Source organism: Callorhinchus milii, unplaced genomic scaffold, assembly GCF_018977255.1.
Source record: "Callorhinchus milii isolate IMCB2004 unplaced genomic scaffold, IMCB_Cmil_1.0 Scaffold29, whole genome shotgun sequence".
NCBI classification, from domain to species: domain Eukaryota; kingdom Metazoa; phylum Chordata; class Chondrichthyes; order Chimaeriformes; family Callorhinchidae; genus Callorhinchus; species Callorhinchus milii.
The window spans coordinates 1,485,218-1,505,283 of record NW_024704770.1 but is presented as its reverse complement, the minus strand read 5'-3'; the positions used below and the strand labels follow the sequence as shown (position 1 = coordinate 1,505,283).

Below are 20,066 nucleotides of genomic sequence, written 5' to 3'. Positions count from 1 at the left end.
ATTCGCTTCACAGCGTATCCTGTGAAGCGCTTTGAACCATCTCGAAGACGTGATCAGGCGCTCTATCAAATGCAAGGATTATTATTATTATTATAGCAAGCAATAATGCTAATGAAAGAGACTGGAGAAAGCGCCCACCATTGTGAGGGATCGGAAGTTGTTGGGAGTTTGTGAGCTCCTGTTCTCCAGCTCCCTTAATAATAATATAATCCTTTCACTTGACACAACGCCTTATCACGAGAGGGTGATGGAAGGAATGGTCCATCCAAGGAACCTCTTCAGGCAGGATTTGATGGCGGGGAGGGAAGGGGGCAAGGCGGCGGGATTGAGGGACAGAGTTCCAGAGTTTCGGGGCGTAGTGGCTGAAAGCTCGGTCACCAACGGTAGAGCGGAGGGGACGGGGGATTAGTATACATCAGAAGAACATCGCACGATGCTTCTGGGTGTTGACTATTTTAGAGGTGAACACTTCCTCACCACTTTAAGGCACTTGTTCTGCTTCAAAATGGCTCCCTTACGTTTGCTTACAGGTTATGGTTATATGGAGCTCTGCAGCTTTGGTTAGAGCACTCCCTCGCGAGCGAGAGGACCTGGGGCGGGGCAAAACCTGAGACAAACTTCCTTACTCCACACGCACACACACATACACACCCCTCTATTTACCTAACAGTCAATAGAAACCCATTTGTTAAGTCACCGCGCTTTGCAGTGTATCCTGCGAAGGATACGTCTCGAGGATGTTGTTAATGATTCGAACAATCAGACAGATCTGGACGTAAAAAGCCTTGGTTTTATTCCACGCTGGGTTCCGGCTCCCGCTCTGCGCTCGCCCGCGCTCCCAGAGGTTCCAGTTGCAGCCAGATCCCTCGCTCGGTCCTCAGTATGAGCTCCGGCTTCCTGCGCACAACTGCCGTCGGCTCCAGCTTCAACCGGAAGCGGTGGAGGGTCAGGGCCACGGCAACCTTCAGCTCCGCCATGGCAAAGTTCTGCCCGATGCAGTTCCTGATGGGAGAAAATTAACAGAATAATAATAATCCTGGCATTTGATACAGCCCCTGATCCCATCTTCAGGACGTCTCAAAGAGTTTAACAGAGTGCACTGCAAAGTGAATTGTCCGTGTATTTTGTGGGCGAAACACGGCAGCCAATTGCGCACAGCAGCGACCCCACAAACAGTCATGGATTGAGTGACCGAATTGGTATTTTTGGGGGAAGGAATTATTACCCCCAGAAAAGCAACCCGGCAATCGACTAACAACCAGTTACTACTTACTGCTGGGCAAACAGGCGTGAAGTAGGGAAACTTGCCTATGGTTTCACCCTGACCCGCCCGGGAATCGAACCCAGGTCTCTCGCTTGCGAAGCGAGTGCTCTAACCACTGAGCTACACAGGGCTCCACAATGGATGTTAAGCTACACGGTTACCAACCAGATGTTTCGCCCCCTCCCACCCTGAGCGAGCAGAGAGCCCAGCAGCGTGAGGAGGAAACTGAGTGATGTGGAACAGGGTGAGAATTCTGTTAAGGAATTTGGTGAGAGTGGGAATTCTTGAGCCAGAAAGAACTAGAGACCAAGAGAAAACACTTACTTTCAGCAAAAGAGAGGGAATTGTTTCTTGAGCCAGAGAGAACTTTTGAAGCAAAGCAGGTGAACAAGTCAAATGGATAGTTAGTCACAGGCCAAGTGTTAGGGATTAGTTAATCAGTAATTATTTGCTGACCCGTTGAAACTGGTTGTGTCAGAGGCCTTTATAAAGGGGAGGATCGCGAGAGCCCTCACTCGATCAGAGAGCCCAGCAGCGTGAGGAGGGAACTGAGTGAAGTGGAACAGAGCGAGAATTCTGTTGAGGAATTTGGTGAGAGTGGGAATTCAACGCAGCCACAGAGGGTTCAGAAGGAGAGTGAGTGGGTGACCACCTGGCATGGTAGGAAACCATCACAAACCGGTTCTCTGTACTGAACACCAGTCAGGATCATGACATCTCTGGGGAGAGGAGTCAAATGAAAATGGATGCACAGCGGGACACAGGGAAGAGTGTCAATGCAATTGTCATTGGGGACACAACAGTGAAAGGAGCAGATAGGCGTTTCTGCCATCAAAGACGTGACTCTCACGTGGTATGTTGCCTCCCTGGTGCCAGGGTTGAAGACATCAAGGAAAAGGGGCAAAACATTCCACACGGGAAAGGGGAACATCCTGAGGTCGTGGTCTACATTGGAATCCATGACGTAAAGGGGGGAAAAAAAGCTGATTTCCTACAGGGAGAGTATCAGAAGCGAGGGAACAAGCTGAAGAGCAGGACCTCGGGTATGGTGATCTCCGGATTACTCCCAACTAAACAAGGCTGGGACCAGTGCCCTCGCAGGGAGGTTAACGAGCTGTGGGGAAGGGTTCAAACTAATTTCGAGGGGAGGAGGGAATGAGGATGTAACATCCGAGGGTCCAGATGGGATACATCCTAGGCTACTGAGGGAAGTCAGGGTGGAAATGTGCCCTCCTTGGACCCAGGGCTGGTGCCAGAGGACTGGAGGGTTGCAAACGTGACTCCCCTGTACACAAGGGGGCAGAAGGATAAACCCGGGAACGACAGGGCAGTCGGCCCAACGTCAGTACTGGGGAAACTCCTAGAGACTGTAATCCGGGACAAAATAAATTTTCACTTAGAAAAATATGGGTTAATAAAGGATATCCAACGTGGATTTGTTGAAGGCAAATCATGTCCAACAAACCTGATAAGAGTTTTTTGATGAAGACCCACTGCTGTTTTTGATCTGTATAAATGACTCGGACTTGGGTATAGAGAGGACAATTTGCAGATGATACTAAGCTGGAAAAGCAGTAAACAGTGAGGAGGACAGTATCAGACCACAAGGGGACATAGACAGACTGGTAACATGGGCCGAGAAGTGACAGATGAAGTTTAATGTGGAGAAATGTGAAGTGATGTATTTTGAGAGGAAGAATGAGGAGAGGCGATATAAGGTGATGGTACAATCTTAAAGGGGGTGAAGGAACAGAGAGACCTGGAGGTTCATATAAGTAAATCCTTGAAGGTGGCCGAACAGGGAGATAAAGCTGTTAAAATAACATATGGGATACTGGGCTTTATAAATAGGGGCAAAGAATACACTGGTTGGGGCTCAGCTCGAGACTGTGTTCAGTTCTGGGCCCCACACGTTAGGAAGGATCTCAAGGCATTGGAGAGGATACAAAGGAGATTGACCAGAATTGTACCAGGAATGAGGGACTTCAGTTATCAGGAGATAGAGAAGCCGGGAATAGTAAGTAGTTATCGCTCTCCCTCAAACCCTCCGCCTCACCCCCTCTATCCCCCTTTTCAAGTCCCGTTTGAGAACCTTCCTTTTTGACCGCACTTAAGGCCTCCTCAAACCCTCCCCCCACCCACCCACCCATCGGTCGAACGGGAAGGTTTTCAGGCACGACCTGGAGATGGGGAAGGGGGGGGGGGTGGGGGGGGGTAAGGTGGAGGGACAGAGGGAGAGAGTCGAAGGTTAACCGTTGCTGAACCGCAGACTGGACGAGTGGGCGAGACACGTACCTGGGCCCCGTGGAAAAGGGAACGAAGGCGTGAGAGGAGCGGGTCTCGGAGTTCTCGGGGCTGAAGCGATCGGGGTTATAAACCTGTAACAGCAACGCTCCCCCCGTCACTCCCTGAGCCAGTCGTCCACCCCTCCCTCTCGCCCCCCCCCCACCCCTCCCTCTCGTCCCCCCCCCCACCCCTCCCTCTCGCCCCCCCCCACCCCTCCCTCTCGCATCCCCCCCACCCCTCCCTCTCGTCCCCCCCACCCCTCCCTCTCGCCCCCCCCACCCCTCCCTCTCTCCCCCCCCACCCCTCCCTCTCGTCCCCCCCCCCCCCACCCCTCCCTCTCGCCCCCCCCACCCCTCCCTCTCGCCCCCTCCCCCCCTCCCTCCCCCTCTTCGCCCCCACCCACCCTCCCTCTCGCCCCCCCACCCCTCCCTCTCGCCCCCCCACCCTCCTCTCGCCCCCCCACCCTCCCTCTCGCCCCCCCACCCTCCCTCTCGCACCCCCCCACCCCTCCCTCGCCCCTCCCTCTCGCCCCCCCACCCCTCCCTCTCCCCCCGGCAGACAGCTCCCAGCTCTGTTCCCCTCGGGGTAGAACGGTGGTGGGGGGGGGGAAGAGGTTACCTCAGGCTCTGGCCACACCGTGGGATTATGGTGAGTTCCGTAGATGCTGATTAAACAGATGTTTCCTGCAACAGAAAGAAAAAGGAGGCGAAGTCTCTCAAAACTCCCAGTAAATAAATCCCCGAACAAGGGACAACAACAACAACAACAACTTGCTCTCACACCGGACAGCATCTCGAGGTGCTTAACAGTGGCGGAGCTCGATGCCGAGCCCGGTGGACGTGGTGGGGGGAACGTGACCGACCGTAGGCACGGATAATTCCCAAATAAGAGACCATTCCGCTCCAGGCACATTTCCTCCGCCCAAACCCCCCCCCCTCCATCCCCCACAGTGTGTATCCAACACGGTCTCTTTAGGAGTGAATTCAGGAGGCGTTTTTTTTCCCCCCGCAAAGGCTCGTGGTAATCTTATCGCGTCATTGAGACGTCTCAAAGCGCTTCACAGAGTATACGATAAAGTGAATTCGCGGTGTGTATATATTCGGTGCGGAGTAAGGAAACTCGCCTCGGGTTTCGCTCTGACCCGCCCGGGAAAAGGTCTGCTTAGATCTAATCAACCGGCGGAAAGGCTTCGATGGGTTGAATCAACGACGACAACTTCTCTTGTGGTTCCCCCCCCCACAATGTGCGCCCGCCTCCCCCCAGAGTTTGTGGACTCGCTCCCAGGCGGAGAGTCCGTTAGCTCAGCGGATAGAGCGCTCGCCTCGCCAGCGAGACACCTGGGTTCGATTCCCGGGCGGGACAGGGCAAAATATTGGGCAACTTTCCTCACTCCACGCACACGCGCGTGCGCGCGAATGCCTCGGTTTACCCAACAGTAAGTAGGAACCGGTTGTTAAGTCGATCGGCGGATTGTGTTCCTGGGGGTAATAATCCCTTCAAAGAAAATCTAACAACAATAAATAGTTTGGTCAGTCAATCCGCGGCTGTTGGTGGGACGCCGCCGTGCGCGACTGGCTGCCGCCTTTCGCCCACGAAACACGGCCAACTTGGAGACGCCTCGAAGACGTGACAAGGCGCTGTATCAAACGCAAGGATCATTGTGATGGCCGTTATTATCTCTCACTCACCCTTGGGGATGATTCTGCCGTCCGGGAGCCGGATGTCCTCCGTGCAGGAGCGAGCCACAGTGGTGACGGCTGGGTGCAAGCGTAGACTCTCCTTGATGCACATGGTGGTGAAGGGCATCTGCGAGAGGTGGTCCCTGGGCACAAGGTACGTACGTCAGGGCAGAGAATTAGCCCAACCGGCTTCCGACGCGCCACCCGCCAACAACCAAGATGCCCGACCCGATCCGCCACACGCACCACCCCAGCTGCACATAATGCAGCCACACGCGGGTGGGTCGCTTGGCCCACAAAAATACACACAGTCGCTCCACTACACCCTTTCGTCCCGCGAAGCGCTTCGAGACGCCTCGAAAGACGGGACGAGAGGCGCGATATCCAACGCAAGGACTGAGTCAGAATTCACATCGGTTCCGACCATCGGCGGCCGGGCTTTCAGCCACTACGCCCCCGAACTCCGGAGCTCTCTTCCTCTAGTTTTTTGTGGGCGAAACGTGGCAACCAGTTACCACCGACAGTGCAACAACCCCCCCACACCCCCCCACCCCAGGGCTGCATTGGAGCGTCGTGAGATTCCAGGGCTCACCACTCCAGGTCCTCACTGCCGTTCTCCTTCAGCAGCTGCGCAATCTCCTCCCGGCATTTCTCCTGGTACTCGGGATGTCTGGCCAGATTGTACAGCGCCCAGGAGATGGCACTGGCCGTGGTGTCATGTCCTGAGGCAGAAACGACAACGGGGTCTTTCACAATCGTAATAATAATTAATAACAAATAACTAATAATTGATCACAACAAAATATTAATAGCAGGTACGAATAACCAGTGATAATAATTCATGATAAGTAATAATCATTAATGATCATTAATAATAATAATTCTTGCATTTGATACACGACAACTTGCCTTTATAGGGCGCCCTTCGCGCGGGGTAGCGTCTCCGAGTGCTTTCAGGGGGCCGTTTGCGGGGGCGTTCGCCGGGCGCGATCGGCTGCCGCGTTTCGGCCGCAAAAACACGCGGTCGCTCCGCTTTGCAGCGTATCCCGTGAAGCGCTTTGACGACGCGATCAGGCGCCGGATCAAGCGGATCAAGATTATTATTGTTATTATCTCACGACCTTCCTCTTCGACCGCGCCTTCGGAAACTGCCCGCGGTTCCTGCGGCACGAACAGAGCGCGTGTTCAGCTTTCGTCTCCCGCGATCCGGGCCCCGAGACTCACCCTCGAACATGAAGGTGTCGGCCTCCGACTGAATCTCCTCGTCCGTCAGCCCGTTCCCCTCTTCGTCCTGCAGGGAGAACGCTCCATCAGCTCCATGGCCGGCCTCCCAGCTCCCACCACGTGCAAACGGTGTGCTGTGCTGTGTGTGAGCTGCGTGCGAGCCGCGCGCTGTGTGTAAACCACCTGCTATACTGTGGGTAAACCATGTCAACTTTGCTGTGTGAAAGCTGTGTGCTGTGCTGTGTGTGAACCGTGTGCTGTCCTGCGTACTGTGCGTAAGCTGGGCGACGGGCGATGCTGTGTGCTGCGTGTAAGCTGTGCGGCGTGCTGCGTTGCGTGCTGTGCTGTGTGCTGTGTGTAAGCTGTGCTGTGCTGTGTGTAAGATGTGCTGTGTGTAAACTGTGCTGTGTGTAAGCTGTGCTGTGTGTAAGCTGTGCTGTGTGTAAGCTGTGCTGTGTGTAAGCTGCGCTGTGTGCTGCGTGCTGTGCTGTGTGTAAGCTGTGCTGTGCTGTGTGTAAGCTATGCTGTGTGTAAGCTGTGCTGTGTGTAAACTGTGCTGTGTGTAAGCTGTGCTGTGTGTAAGCTGTGCTGTGCTGTGTGTAAGCTGTGCTGTGTGTAAACTGTGCTGTGTGTAAGCTGTGCTGTGTGTAAGCTGTGCTGTGTGTAAGCTGCGCTGTGCTGTGTGTAAGCTGTGCTGTGTGTAAGCTGCGCTGTGCTGTGTGTAAACTGTGCTGTGTGTAAGCTGTACTGTGCTGTGTGTAAACTGTGCTGTGTGTAAGCTGTGCTGTGTGTAAGCTGTGCTGTGTGTAAACTGTACTGTGCTGTGTGTAAACTGTACTGTGCTGTGTGTAAACTGTGCTGCGCAGAAACTACGTGTAAACCAGACGTTCAGAGGGAACCTCAATATAAGGGATTAACCACTGGCCGCGATTTGGTTCATTCCGCGCTTACACGCCAGGGGATCAACAATCTCTCACACAACACACAGTCACTACACTTCGGAGATGCCTCGAAGACGTGATCGGGCGCCGGGTCAAACGCAGGGACCGTTGTTGTTATTGCGCAGCAACGAGTGCAAAATATTGGGACAGTTTGGCCGAAGTACCTCATACCGTCTCACTCCCCACCCACCCCACCACCCGCTGCCCCCCCCCCCCCCTCCGGCCTCCGGCCTCCCGCTTGTCCCGTGTGGCCTCCGCTCCCCCAAAACTATGGAACATTCTCCCTCTATCCCTCCCTCGGCCTTAACCCCTTCCTTCCCCCACCGCCCCCCCCCCCCCCCCCACCCCCGCCCGACCTTCAGGTCAAGCCTGATGACCTCCCTCTTCGACCAGCGCCTGCAGTCATCTCCCCCCTCCCTCGTGCCCCCCCAGGCTCTGCATGGCGCTCCAGCGCAGTCCCGGCGCGAGGCGGCGGCGCTCGGGCGGACGCCAGCCGTGCCGTTGACGTACCTTCGAGAGCAGCAGGATATCGAGGAAGTCCAGGACCTTGCCCCTCTTGGCCTGGTGCCAGGCGGGCATGTCGGCCTCGGGCAGGGCCTCGCGGCGCCGCTGGACCACCCCCAGGGAGTAGGCGTGGACCAGCCCGCACGCCCGGCGGAAGCGGCGGCCGTTGGCCGAGAGCCAGTAGATGGCGTTGAAGTGGTGGGGCAGACAGCGCTCGCGGGCCACCACCAGGGAGCTCAGCTCGTAGATCGCCGCGATGTACTCGCTCGACTCTCTGGAAGAGCGATAGGTCGGTAAGGCAGGAGGGCGAAGGGTTAATCCCCCCCACCCCGCCCGCCCGACCCTACCCCCCCCCACCCCCATCTCAGACCCCGGCCCCTACCCCGGTCCCACCCCTCAACCCCATCTCAGACTCCGCCCTCTAACCTGCCCCCCTCCAACCCCATCTCAGACTCCGCCCTCTAACCTGCCCCCCTCCAACCCCATCTCAGACTCCGCCCTCTAACCTGCCCCCCTCCAACCCCATCTCAGACTCCGCCCTCTAACCTGCCCCCCCCAACCCCATCTCAGACTCCGCCCTCTAACCTGCCCCCCCAAACCCCATCTCAGAGCCCGGCTCCTACCCTGGTCCCACCCCTCAACCCCATCTCAGATTCCGCCCTCTAACCTGCCCCCCACCAACCCCATCTCAGACCCCGCCCTGCCCTGGCCCCCCCAACCCTCCAACCCCATCTCAGAGCCCGGCTCCTACCCTGGTCCCACCCCTCAACCCCATCTCAGACTCCGCCCCGGCCCTGGCACCACCCCCCTCCAACCCCATCTCAGACTCCGCCCTCTAACCTGTCCACACCCCCCACACACACCTCTAACACTATCTCAGACCCCGCCCCTGAGCTGCCCTGCTCTAACTCCGCCCCTGACCACACCCCAGATCCCACCCCTGACTCCGCACCCCAAACGGCCCACGGACTCCGCCCTCGAACCCACCCAGGCCCCCGCCCCTGAGCCTCCCGTCTTAACCCCGCCCCCTAACCCTTCCAGTACCCACCCCTACGCCCACCACCCTGACCCCAGCCCCAGAGCCCACTCCAGGCCCCGCCTCCCCCTGGCCCTGCCTCTAAACCCACCACCCGGCCCCACCCTGACCCGCCCCACCCCCTCTCTCTCTGTTCTCCGCCCGACGCTCACTGCTGGCAGTTGCTCTCGAAGCTGAAGGTGCACTTCAACAAACTGTCCAGAGTCATCAGGCTGACGTGTTCAAACATCTCCAGGCTCGTTGCCCCCTCTGTTAGCAGACGCCGCCATTTCTCCTGCAACGCAATAGTCACGGCATCAGTCCGCACCTCGCTCCCCCGCTGGAGCTCTCTCTACTCTAATCCCTTTCCCCTGCGCTCGCTCTCGCTCTCTCTCTCTCTCTCTCTCTCTCTTCCCCCCACCCCACCCCGCCCATCGTGTCTGTGCTGGGGCTCGCTCCCCCAATGTAACGTGTTGTTGGAAGTTGTTGTTGTTGTTGGAAGGTGGTGGTGGTGGTGTTGTTGGAAGGTGTTGTTGTTGGAAGGTGTTGTTGTTGGAAGGTGCTGTTGGAATGTGGTGTTGTTGGAAGGTGGTGTTGTTGTCGTTGTTGGAAGGTGTCGTTGTTGTTGTTCGGGGCACAGACTCACATGCAATACATTAGTTGACGTGCTGAAGGTCTTGACGTAGGGTTTGAGGATGTTGAAGTGAAAGGCCGGGGTGAGGAGACGACGGTGTCGGGACCAACGTTCCCCACTGCTGATCAGCAGACCCTCACCTGCAGCGAAACGTTCAACACCTCAACAACTTTCTTCACAAGTTCTTCTTCACAAGGGAGGACAAGCTTGCAGGGCTATGGGGGAGAGAGCGGGGGGAGTGGGGCTGATCGGGGCTATGGGGAGAGAGCGCGGGGGGAGTGGGGTTGATCAGGGCTATGGGGGAGAGCGCGGGGGGAGTGGGGTTGATCAGGGCTATGGGGGAGAGCGCGGGGGGAGTGGGGTTGATCAGGGCTATGGGGGAGAGCGCGGGGGGAGTGGGGCTGATCGGGGCTATGGGGAGAGCGCGGGGGGAGTGGGGTTGATCAGGGCTATGGGGAGAAATGTTTTATTGTTGTTTTACTCTGTATCTAACGCCAAAACTTTACTGTGTATCTAACGCCAACCCTTTGCTGCGCGTCCAACGCCAACTCTTTGCTGCGCGTCCAACGCCAACTCTTTGCTGCGCGTCCAACGCCAACCCTTTGCTGCGCGTCCAACGCCAACTCTTTGCTGCGCGTCCAACGCCAACCCTTTGCTGCGCGTCCGACGCCAACCCTTTGCTGCGCGTCCAACGCCAACTCTTTGCTGCGCGTCCAACGCCAACCCTTTGCTGCGCGTCCGACGCCAACCCTTTGCTGCGCGTCCGACGCCAACTGCTGCGGGTCCGACGCCAACCCTTTGCTGCGCGTCGAATGCCAACCTTTGCTGCGCCGCCAACCTTTGTCCGACGCCAACCCTTTGCTGCGCGTCTCCAACCTGCGCGTCCAACCCCAACCCTTTGCTGCGCGTCCAACGCCAACCCTTTGCTGCGCGTCCCACGCCAACCCTTTGCTGCGCGTCCGACGCCAACCCTTTGCTGCGCGTCCGACGCCAACCCTTTGCTGCGCGTCCGACGCCAACCCTTTGCTGCGCGTCCAACGCCAACCCTTTGCTGCGCGTCCGACGCCAACCCTTTGCTGCGCGTCCGACGCCAACCCTTTGCTGCGCGTCCGACGCAACCTGCTGCGCGTCCGACGCCAACCCTTTGCTGCGCGTCCGACGCCAACCCTTTGCTGCGCGTCCGACGCCAACCCTTTGCTGCGCGTCCAACGCCAACCCTTTGCTGCGCGTCTGACGCCAACCCTTTGCTGCGCGTCCAACGCCAACCCTTTGCTGCGCGTCCAACGCCAACCCTTTGCTGCGCGTCCAACGCCAACCCTTTGCTGCGCGTCCAACGCCAACCCTTTGCTGCGCGTCTGACGCCAACCCTTTGCTGCGCGTCTAACGCACACCCCACCTTCGGGCTGGAGAAAGGGACATAAAAACGTATAAACTTCTCACCTAACCACGGCCTCAGGAACCCATAGAAAAGCTCGTCTTTGAGGGCGACGGGAGCTGCAACAGAGGCCAACGATGAGCAAAGTTCCCCCACACCATCCGCTAACGCTCCATCCCAACCAGGCCCCACCCGCTTCCCAACCAGGCCCCACCCGCTTCCCAGCCAGGCCCCACCCGCTTCCCAGCCAGGCCCCACCTGCTTCCCAGCCAGGCCCCACCCGCTTCCCACCCAGGCCCACCCGCTTCCCAGCCAGGCCCCACCCGCTTCCCAGCCAGGCCCCACCCGCTTCCCAGCCAGGCCCCACCCGCTTCCCAGCCAGGCCCCACCCGCTTCCCAGCCAGGCCCCACCCGCTTCCCAGCCAGGCCCCACCCGCTTCCCAGCCAGGCCCCACCCGCTTCCCAGCCAGGCCCCACCCGCTTCCCAGCCAGGCCCCACCCGCTTCCCAGCCAGGCCCCACCCGCTTCCCAGCCAGGCCCCACCCAGACAGGGCCAAACCTGTCGCCGCAGCAGCAGCAACAACAACAACAACGACAACGGTAATAATCCTTGGATTTGTCACAGCGCCTTATCACGTCTTTCGAGAATGTCATCGTAGCGTCAAAGAGAGGCCATTCGTCCCAGCGAGTCCGTGCCGGCTCTTTGATTAGAGCCGTTAATGTCAATCCCACTCCCCAGGTGAGAGCATTTCTTCTCACCTGCCCTCGGCTTCTCTTGGAGACCATTTTGAATCTGTGACCTCGAAGCGCTTCACAGAATAGACTGTAAAGTGTAGTGACTGTGTGTCCCCGCTTACCCCCCCAGTCCTGGCCAGACTGCACTGACCGCCTGTCCCAGAGAGGATCGATTACAAGATCCTCGCTCTCGTATTCAAATCCCTCTGCAACCCCCGACCTCTCTGACCTCCTCTCTCCCCAGCACAGTACCCGTTGCCTTCGTTCCTCCGGGTCTGGTCTCCTCCTCATCCCCCGAGTCCTCCGCTCCACCCTCGGGGGCCGTGCCTTCAGCCACTGTGCTCCGAGGCTCTGGAACTCCCTTCCTCACTCCCTTCGCCTCGGCCCTCTCTTCCTATTTTCAGGTCTCGGCTGAAGACCTTTCTTTTCGACCGCGCCTTTGGTCACCTTCGCCCACCCCCCTCCCCCCGGGCACGGCCCCGGGATCCGTTACTGTGAAGCGCTCCGAGACTCCATCCGACGTGGAGGGCGCTTTGTAAATCCAAGTTGTTGTTGTTGTTGTTGTTGGCGAAACATGGCAGCTGAGTCTCCCACAAACAGTCATGGATTGAGCGACCACACTTTTTGATTGAAGGGATTATTTCCCCCCCCCCCTCCCCACCCCACCCCGGAAAGCGATCCATCCAAACATCTAACAACCCCTTTGGCACTTCAGGGTCTTGGGACGTACGCCCGACGCGAAAGGCGCTATACAAACACAGTTTTATATTTTGTATTGTATTGCAACTCCAAAGCCCTTGTGCTCGTGTTTTACTGTCTTGGGGCATGTCTTGAACTGTTAAGGGAATGGTCAATCTCTCTCTCGCTCTCTCTCTCTCCCTCTCCCCCCCCCCGGTTAGTGTCAAAACAAGGGCGACGATGGTAAAATTAATGCCGAGGCAGGTTGGCTGTGAAATCAGGAAACATTTCTTCACACACAGAGGGTGGCGAGGATGTGCAATGAACACACGCTGACCCAAGAGGAAGTTTGCTACGTGAATGTCCTGTATGCAAACCCCCCACTTCCTGGAAGTCTGATAACACTGGGCACTGGGCGCGAGAACGCTTCCCACCCACCAACCCCGACCCTCTTCCCTCCCCTCTCCCCCCCCCCCCACCCCAGCCCCAGGCCACGAGTGAGACAGACAGCTGTCTGAACGATCACTCGCGAGTGACGTCAACTTTCAACCCATCTGATCTCTTCCTTCCTAAATGTCAGGTCTCAAAAGCGCTTCGCAGAATACATTGCAATGGGGGGGCGGCGTATGTTGCGGGACGAACGCGGCAGCCAATTGCGCACAGCACAGCGTCCCCACAAACAGTCGTGGATTGAGTGACCGATGTTATTTATCTATTTACTTATTGGGATGAGTTTATTACCCTTTCGGAAAGCGATCCGCCAATCGACTATCAAGCGGGTCCCTACTTGCTGATCGGTAAATACAGGCGCGTGCGTGCGTGAGTGCGTGAGTGCGTGCGTGTGCGTGTGGAGTAAGGAAACTTGCCCCGACATGGCCGGGAATCGAACCCGGGTCGGGAATCCATGAGATGAAACCAAAAACAGTAGCAAGAAGGGTGGGGGGGGCTCCCCTCACGCCTCTCTCTACCTGATGCCAGCAGGACACATTTGATGTAATCTGGGTGAAACAGCCTCACTATCGGGTAGATGGGTCCAAACCACGTGAGACAGCAGTGTACGTAGCGCTCGACAATGCCATTGACCATTGTTAGACCCTCCTCTGAGCTGCAAATCTAATGGAAGAAAGGGAGAGGGAAAAGGAGGGAGAGAGAGAGAGAGAGAGACACATAGAGAGAGACAGAGAGAGAGAGACAGAGAGAGACATACACAGAGAGAGAGAGAGCAGATAGAGAGATACAGAGAGAGAGGGAGGGAGAGAAAGGAATGGGGGTTAGAACATGCAAATCAAACTCGGGTTCGACTGGAGCTCAGCTCAGACTTAATCCACATTTATCCCCATTCCCAGTTTACGATCAGAAAGCTTCACAAAGTTTGAGTATTCCAATCGTAAACTGGGAACGGGGAGGAATCACAAAGCAGCGTTTCTCACCGGGATTTCTGAACAATTTATACTTAAATGACAGTAAGAATAATCCTCGCGTTTGATACAGCGCCTTATCACGTCGTTGAAAACGTCTCAAAGCGCTTTGCGGGTATCGCCGTAAAGCGAATTGACTGTATATTTTGTGGGCGAAATGCAGCCAATTGCCTCCCACAAACAGCCGTGGATTAGAGGACCAAATTATCATTATTCCTGTGTTTTTTTAAGGGCTCATTACCCCCCCGGAAAGCGATCCGCCAATGGACTAACAACCGGGTTCCTACGCACCGTTAGGTAAACAGAGACGTGTGTGTGTGTGTGTGGAGTAAGGAAACTTGCCTCAGGGTTGGCGCTGACCGGGAATCGAACCCAGGTCCTCTTGTTTACGACACGAGTGCTCTAATCCATACCCTACAGGGCTCCCACCTTGCAACAAGTAGGGGATCTTTCCAGCACATTGAATGGGGTTAGAGTAGAGTAGAGAGCTCCAGTGGGGAGGGGGGGGGGGGGGAAGCGAGCATCAGCACAGACACGATGGGGGGGGAGAGAGAGAGAGGGCAGCGATTGGGGTTAGAGTAGAGAGAGAGCACCCGTGGGTGGGGTGGGGGGGGGAAGAAGTGTATGGCCTCCTCTTGCATTGTAAACACAGTGTGGACTGTGGGCTATTAGGTTAACTCCACAAGGCCGGCCATTTTCTTGCACCCAACCCAAAAACTCAAGGTCTACCAGGACTACAATACAAGAAGAACCACAGAAACGGACCCATTAGGAGGCCATTCAGACTCTATCTGTCGTGTTGGTCCAACCACCCAACCATCCTAACCTCCTGCTCTTTCCCCGTCCCCTCTAATACCCTTCTCAACACTACATCCCTATGTCCAGTTCCAGTTACCACCACTAATAATACCAATCCTCGAAGTTAACACCGAGCCTTATCGCGTCTTCGGGACGTGTTAAGCGCTTCACGGAATGCGCTGCAAAGTGAGCGGACTGTGTATTTTGTGGGCCAAACGCGGCAGCCAACGGACCAACCAACCGGGCTCGCGGTGGGCGGGCGGGCGGGTAGTGTGTGTGTGTGTGTGTGTGTGTGGGTGGGTGGGTTTGTGTGCGTGCGCGGAGTAAAGAAACTTGCCCAATGTTTCGTTTAGTCGAGAGCTGCGCGCGTCGACGTGCAATTGCCGTCAGGGAGAAGTCTTTAGGTTTTGTGCAATTTCCTCTCTCAGTTGGTCCTCCGACTCTTTATCTTCACAGACGCTTGACCCACATCCTGGTCGTACGTCAGCGAGCCAGGCTACCGAGACGCTGCCTCCGATAAGACATCTATCGCGTCGAAACCACCTCAAAGCGCTTCGCACCGGCTTCCCGATAAGGCTGGTGACTGTGCGTTTTGCCACACGAACGCAGCCGCCAATTGGCACGCGGCGATGTCCCACAAACAGCCAAGGAGGTGAATGACTCGTGTTTCTGGATTATTATCTCTCGCACCAGGCACCATGAGCTTCTCTCACACACACACACGCCCCACCCGCCCCACCCACGCCCTCACCCTCGCTCAGCTACACCGGCTCTCCGGCTCCCAGAGGACTGAGTTCAAAATCCTCTTCCTCACTTCTAAATCCCAACGCTTTACCTCAGAGACTTTCTTAAATCTTACCCACCCCCCCCCCCCCCCCACACCGCTCGGTGGGCAAATGGCCCGCTTCACGAACCCCCCCCCCCCACCCAGCCTTGCCCACCAGGCCTTCAGCATTTCTGCCCCCGCTCTGTGGAACTCCATCCCTTCACCTCTTCCCTCATCTCCTTCCAGGTCCAACTTTGACCGTGCCTTGTGTCATCTCTTCCACCCCTCCCCATTCCCTACAAGTCCTGACGTGGGGGCTTGAACCCACAACCTTCTGACTCAGAGGTGAGGGCTCTATCGACTGAGCCAGACTGACCTGACAATGCAAATAGGCCGGCTGATCGCATATCTGATCAGTATCTCTGCTAGGATCAATTTCTGGGAACATTGGGCACGAGATAAGCAGATGTGTTGCTCGAACTACAAAGAACAGAGTGTGGAGAGTGGCCTCTGTACTCTGCCGTGTGTGGGTGATATGCACCTCGTCACAGGGTCTGTGACGCTACAGGAAACCGAGGAACTGAGAGATCGGTAGATTAATTGGCAGAACATTGCTAATTGATAATAATAATAATAATAATCCTCGCATTTGATGCAGCGTCTTATCACGTCGACGAGACGTCCCAAAGCGCTTCACAGCATATACCTACCGTAAGGTGTTTTTGCTGGTGAAACGCGGCAGCCAATTGCGTACAGCAGCGTCCCACAAACAGTCGTGGATTGAGTGACCAAATTATTATTTATTTGAAGGGAAAGCGATTTGCCAATCGACTAACAGCCGGGTTCCTACTAACTGCCAGGTAAACAGAGGCATGTGTGTGGAGTAAGGAAACTTGCCTAAGGTTTCACCCCGACCCGCCCGGGAATCGAACCCCGGTCCTCTCTGCTTGTTCTGACCACCAACTCTACGGGACTCTATTTGGTTCTGCTTCTTAACGGTCAACATCACCTGACGACCATTCAGTACCTGATGCGAGGAGCACTGGTTTAAGGTAATCGGGGTGGAACAGTGAGATTAAGGGGATGAAGGGCCCCAACCAAGTCTTCATAGTAAAGTGGAACTGTGAGACCAACTGCGCTATGAATCTCAGGCCTTCCTCATCTGGGTTGATCTGCGGCCAAAGCAACAGAAAACACAAAGAAGCTCAGGGTTAGACGCGACACAGCGGCGGAGAGAACAGTAGTGCCAAAGCACAAACCCAGCGCAGCAAAGCATATCCGGGACGTTGTGGCAGGATTTCAGCACTTTGTGTTGAACGCAAGAGCTTGGAGCCAAGCCAGAAGAAGCCAAGGTCTTTTCCAGCACGGGCACACCTTTCCATCTTGCATTTATACCAGTGAACCCGTAAAGCGGTGGTGGGGAGGGGTGGGCGCAGCGCGAGGCAGAGGGAGGTCAGAGCCAGCCGAGCGGAGGCAGAAGATGGTGGGGGGGGGGGGGGGGGGGGGGAGGAAGCAGGGTCGGAGGGGTAGGGAGGTGCCGGGGCGTGAAGGGCTTTGCAGACGAGTTCGAGGGTCTGGAAATCGATCCGTTCTGTGAGAGGGAGCCGGTGGAGCCTGGCGAGGACCTGCAATCAATGCGTGTTAAAGAGCGAGGAGAAAAGCGTGTGTTTCATAGCACCTTATCCTCTCAAAACGGATCTGCAAATCACCAGTGTTCTCTTGTAGGCGGATGCAGCAGCCTATTTGGCTGCCCCGCGAGATCTTTAATGTCCACCTGACCGGGGCACGGACGGGGAGTGAGGTTTACTGTCTTGATGCGTCACTGCATCTCTGACAATACAGTGTTGAGCACAAACACCCATCAGCACTGCACTGGGTGGGGGGGGGGGGGGTCAACCCGGACTGACAGATCAAGTCCCGATGTGAAGTCCCGACTTGCTTCGAGGCCCAATAGAGCGTCAACCAAACCAGGGAGGTCTCACACACACGCACCCAAACACACACGCACCCAAACACACACACATACACTCACTCATGCACATACACACGCATACACATACACGGGCACACCCGCCCCCCCCCCCCACCACCCACACGTACCATCCCCCCACCCGCACACATCTACATACACATATAACAACAACTTGTATTTACACAGCGCCCTTCACATGGTGGAGTCTGACCCCGAGCCGGGGGAGAGGGAGGGAGGGAGACGGGGAGAAGGAGACGGGGAGGTGACCGTAAGCACGATCAAAAAGGAAGGTCTTTAGGGGGGGATTTGACAGTGGGGAGGGAGGGGGAGGGAGGGAGGGAGGGAGGGAGGTGGGGAGGGGCGGGAGGGAGGTGGGGAGGGAGGGACGGGGCAAGATACACAGCGGTGGCCAGGTTGCCCTAACCAGGGACCGGAGATCAGTCCGAGTGAAGTGAAGCTCCTACCAGTCCCAGGTGTCCCATCAGCCAGTTGCGGGGCGGTGGTCCCTGGAAGCACCTCAGCCTCTTCGTGTTGACCCAGAAGCCGTGGACCATGCAGAGGAACCGGAGGATGGCGCTGCCCACCACAGTGAGTGCCAGGACCAGTGTGGCGCCCAGCAGGTAGGCCCTACCCGTGGAGTGATCCAGACCCACAGCTCGCACCAACTCATCCCAAACCATCCTGTCCAGAGAGAGACGACCACAGGCACAATGGGAATCACTACAACTACACAGACAGCTACAACAATTTAATAATCATAATAATAAGACTTACATTTGATGACAGCGCCATAAAATATACAGTCAATACACACGTGTGTGTATGTGTTTGTGTGTGTGTGGGTGTGTGGAGATCATAGAATTATACAGCACAGAAGGAGGCCATTCGGCCCATCGTGTCTGTGTCGACTCTTTGAAAAGAGCTTCCAGATCAACTCCACTCCCCCCGCTCTCTCCCCATAGCCCTGATCAACCCCACTCCCCCCGCTCTCCCCATAGCCCTGATCAATCCTCGTTCACCCTATCGAATCCCCCAAAATAATTTTGAAAACTTCTATTAAGTCTCCTCTTAACTTTCTGTGCTCCGAGGAGAATAATCCGGCTTCTCTATCTCTCCTGATAACTGAAGTCCCTCATTCCTGGTACAATTCTGGTCAATCTCCTTTGTATCCTCTCCAATGCCTTGAGATCCTTCCTAACGTGTGGGGCCCAGAACTGAACACAATCTCGAGCTGAGGCCTAACCAGTGTATTCTTTGCCCCTATTTATAAAGCCCAGTATCCCATATGTTATTTTAACAGCTTTATCTCCCCGTCCGGTCACCTTCAAAGATGGACTTATATGAACCCCCCGGTCTCTCTGTTCCTTCACCCCCTTTCAGATTGTACCATCAGATCATATCGCCTCTCCTCATTCTTCATGAGAAATACTGTAAAGTGAATTGACTGCACGTTTTGTGGGCGAAACGCAGCAGCCAACTGCGTCCCACAAACAGCCGTGGACTGAGTGACCAAATTATTATTTTGTTAAAAGGGGTTATTACCCCCTGGAACGCGATCTGCCAACCGACTAACAGCCGGGTTCCTAGTTACTGCTGAGTAAACAGAGGAGTGAGGCGTAAGGAGACTTGCCCGGTGTTGCACCCTGCCGGGAATCCAACCCAAGCCTCTCGCTTGCGAGGCGAGAGGGCTAACCACTGAGCTACAGGACTCCGGGCAGTATCCGACGTTGGGCAAGAGAGCCCAGCATCCTGTTAGTCTGGTTTAACGCTGCGCGCACTGTTTTGACGCAGCGAGCAATGAGTCAACCAACGCTCTTTGTTATCTTTCAGCTTCCTTCCTTCCCCACCCCTCACCCCGGTGAGTTCTGCCCCATCTATGTGCAATTCACATTTAATAATAATAATAATAATAATAATCCTTGCATTTGGATACAGCTCCGTATCACGTTGTCGAGACGTCTCAAAGCGCTTCGCAGGAATGCACTGTAAATTGCAGTGACTTAAGGCACCAGTGCTTACGGTCACCTCCTTCCCCCCTCTATCCCCCACCCCACCCATCCCCCACCCCCGGCTCAGCGATCAGCTTCCGGCACTCTTCAGACGCCACCCCGAGTGAGTGGCGCAATCCAAATAAATGCAAGTTGTCGTCGTCGTTTCTCTGTGTGTTCTGTGAGCCAAACGCAGCAGCCGATTGCGCACACAGCAAATGTCCCACAAACAGCCGTGGATTGAGTGATTGAGTGACCGTTGTTGGCCAGGACGCCAGGAGAGGGGGAGCGGGGGAGGTGGCGGTCGAAGAGGAAGGTCTTCAGGCCCGACCTGAAGATGTGGAAGGGGGGAGGGATAGAGGAAGAGGGATAGAGGAAGGGGGAGGGATAGAGGAAGAGGGATAGAGGAAGGGGGAGGGATAGAGGAAGAGGGATAGAGGAAGGGGGAGGGATAGAGGAAGAAGGATAGAGGAAGGGGGAGGGATAGAGGAAGAGGGATAGAGGAAGGGGGAGGGATAGAGGAAGAGGGAGGGATAGAGGAAGAGGGATAAAGGAAGGGGGAGGGATAGAGGAAGAGAGTTCCAGAGTTGAGGGATATACATTGCCTTTCACTACTTGAGGACGGATGAAAATCCAGATCCTCTTTCTCGCATTCAAACCCCTCGCCCCGTCCCTATCTTTGTGACCTCCTTCACCCCCAGCGACCCGGTCACTCCCTCCCTTTGCACAGCCTGCTTGACATCTCCCCACCCTCCCTGACCCCCAGAAGTCTATCGAGAAGCCTTTGCG

The 20,066-nt window shown here is 56.1% G+C and overlaps 1 protein-coding gene across 1 annotated transcript; it reads right to left on the bottom strand.

The window, feature by feature from the left end:
• Positions 1 to 770: 770 nt before the first annotated feature.
• Positions 771 to 17,970, bottom strand: LOC103189824 (cytochrome P450 4F22; the record flags this gene model as incomplete). The annotated part of the gene is given in 12 exon segments (XM_042344705.1): positions 771 to 1,002; positions 3,560 to 3,642; positions 4,169 to 4,233; positions 5,239 to 5,372; positions 5,822 to 5,951; positions 6,454 to 6,520; positions 7,905 to 8,172; positions 9,087 to 9,208; positions 9,560 to 9,687; positions 10,988 to 11,041; positions 16,345 to 16,489; positions 17,754 to 17,970. Coding segments are annotated over 12 exon segments (1,623 nt in total). The 3' UTR covers positions 771 to 791.
• Between the last annotated feature and the right edge of the window lie 2,096 nt (positions 17,971 to 20,066).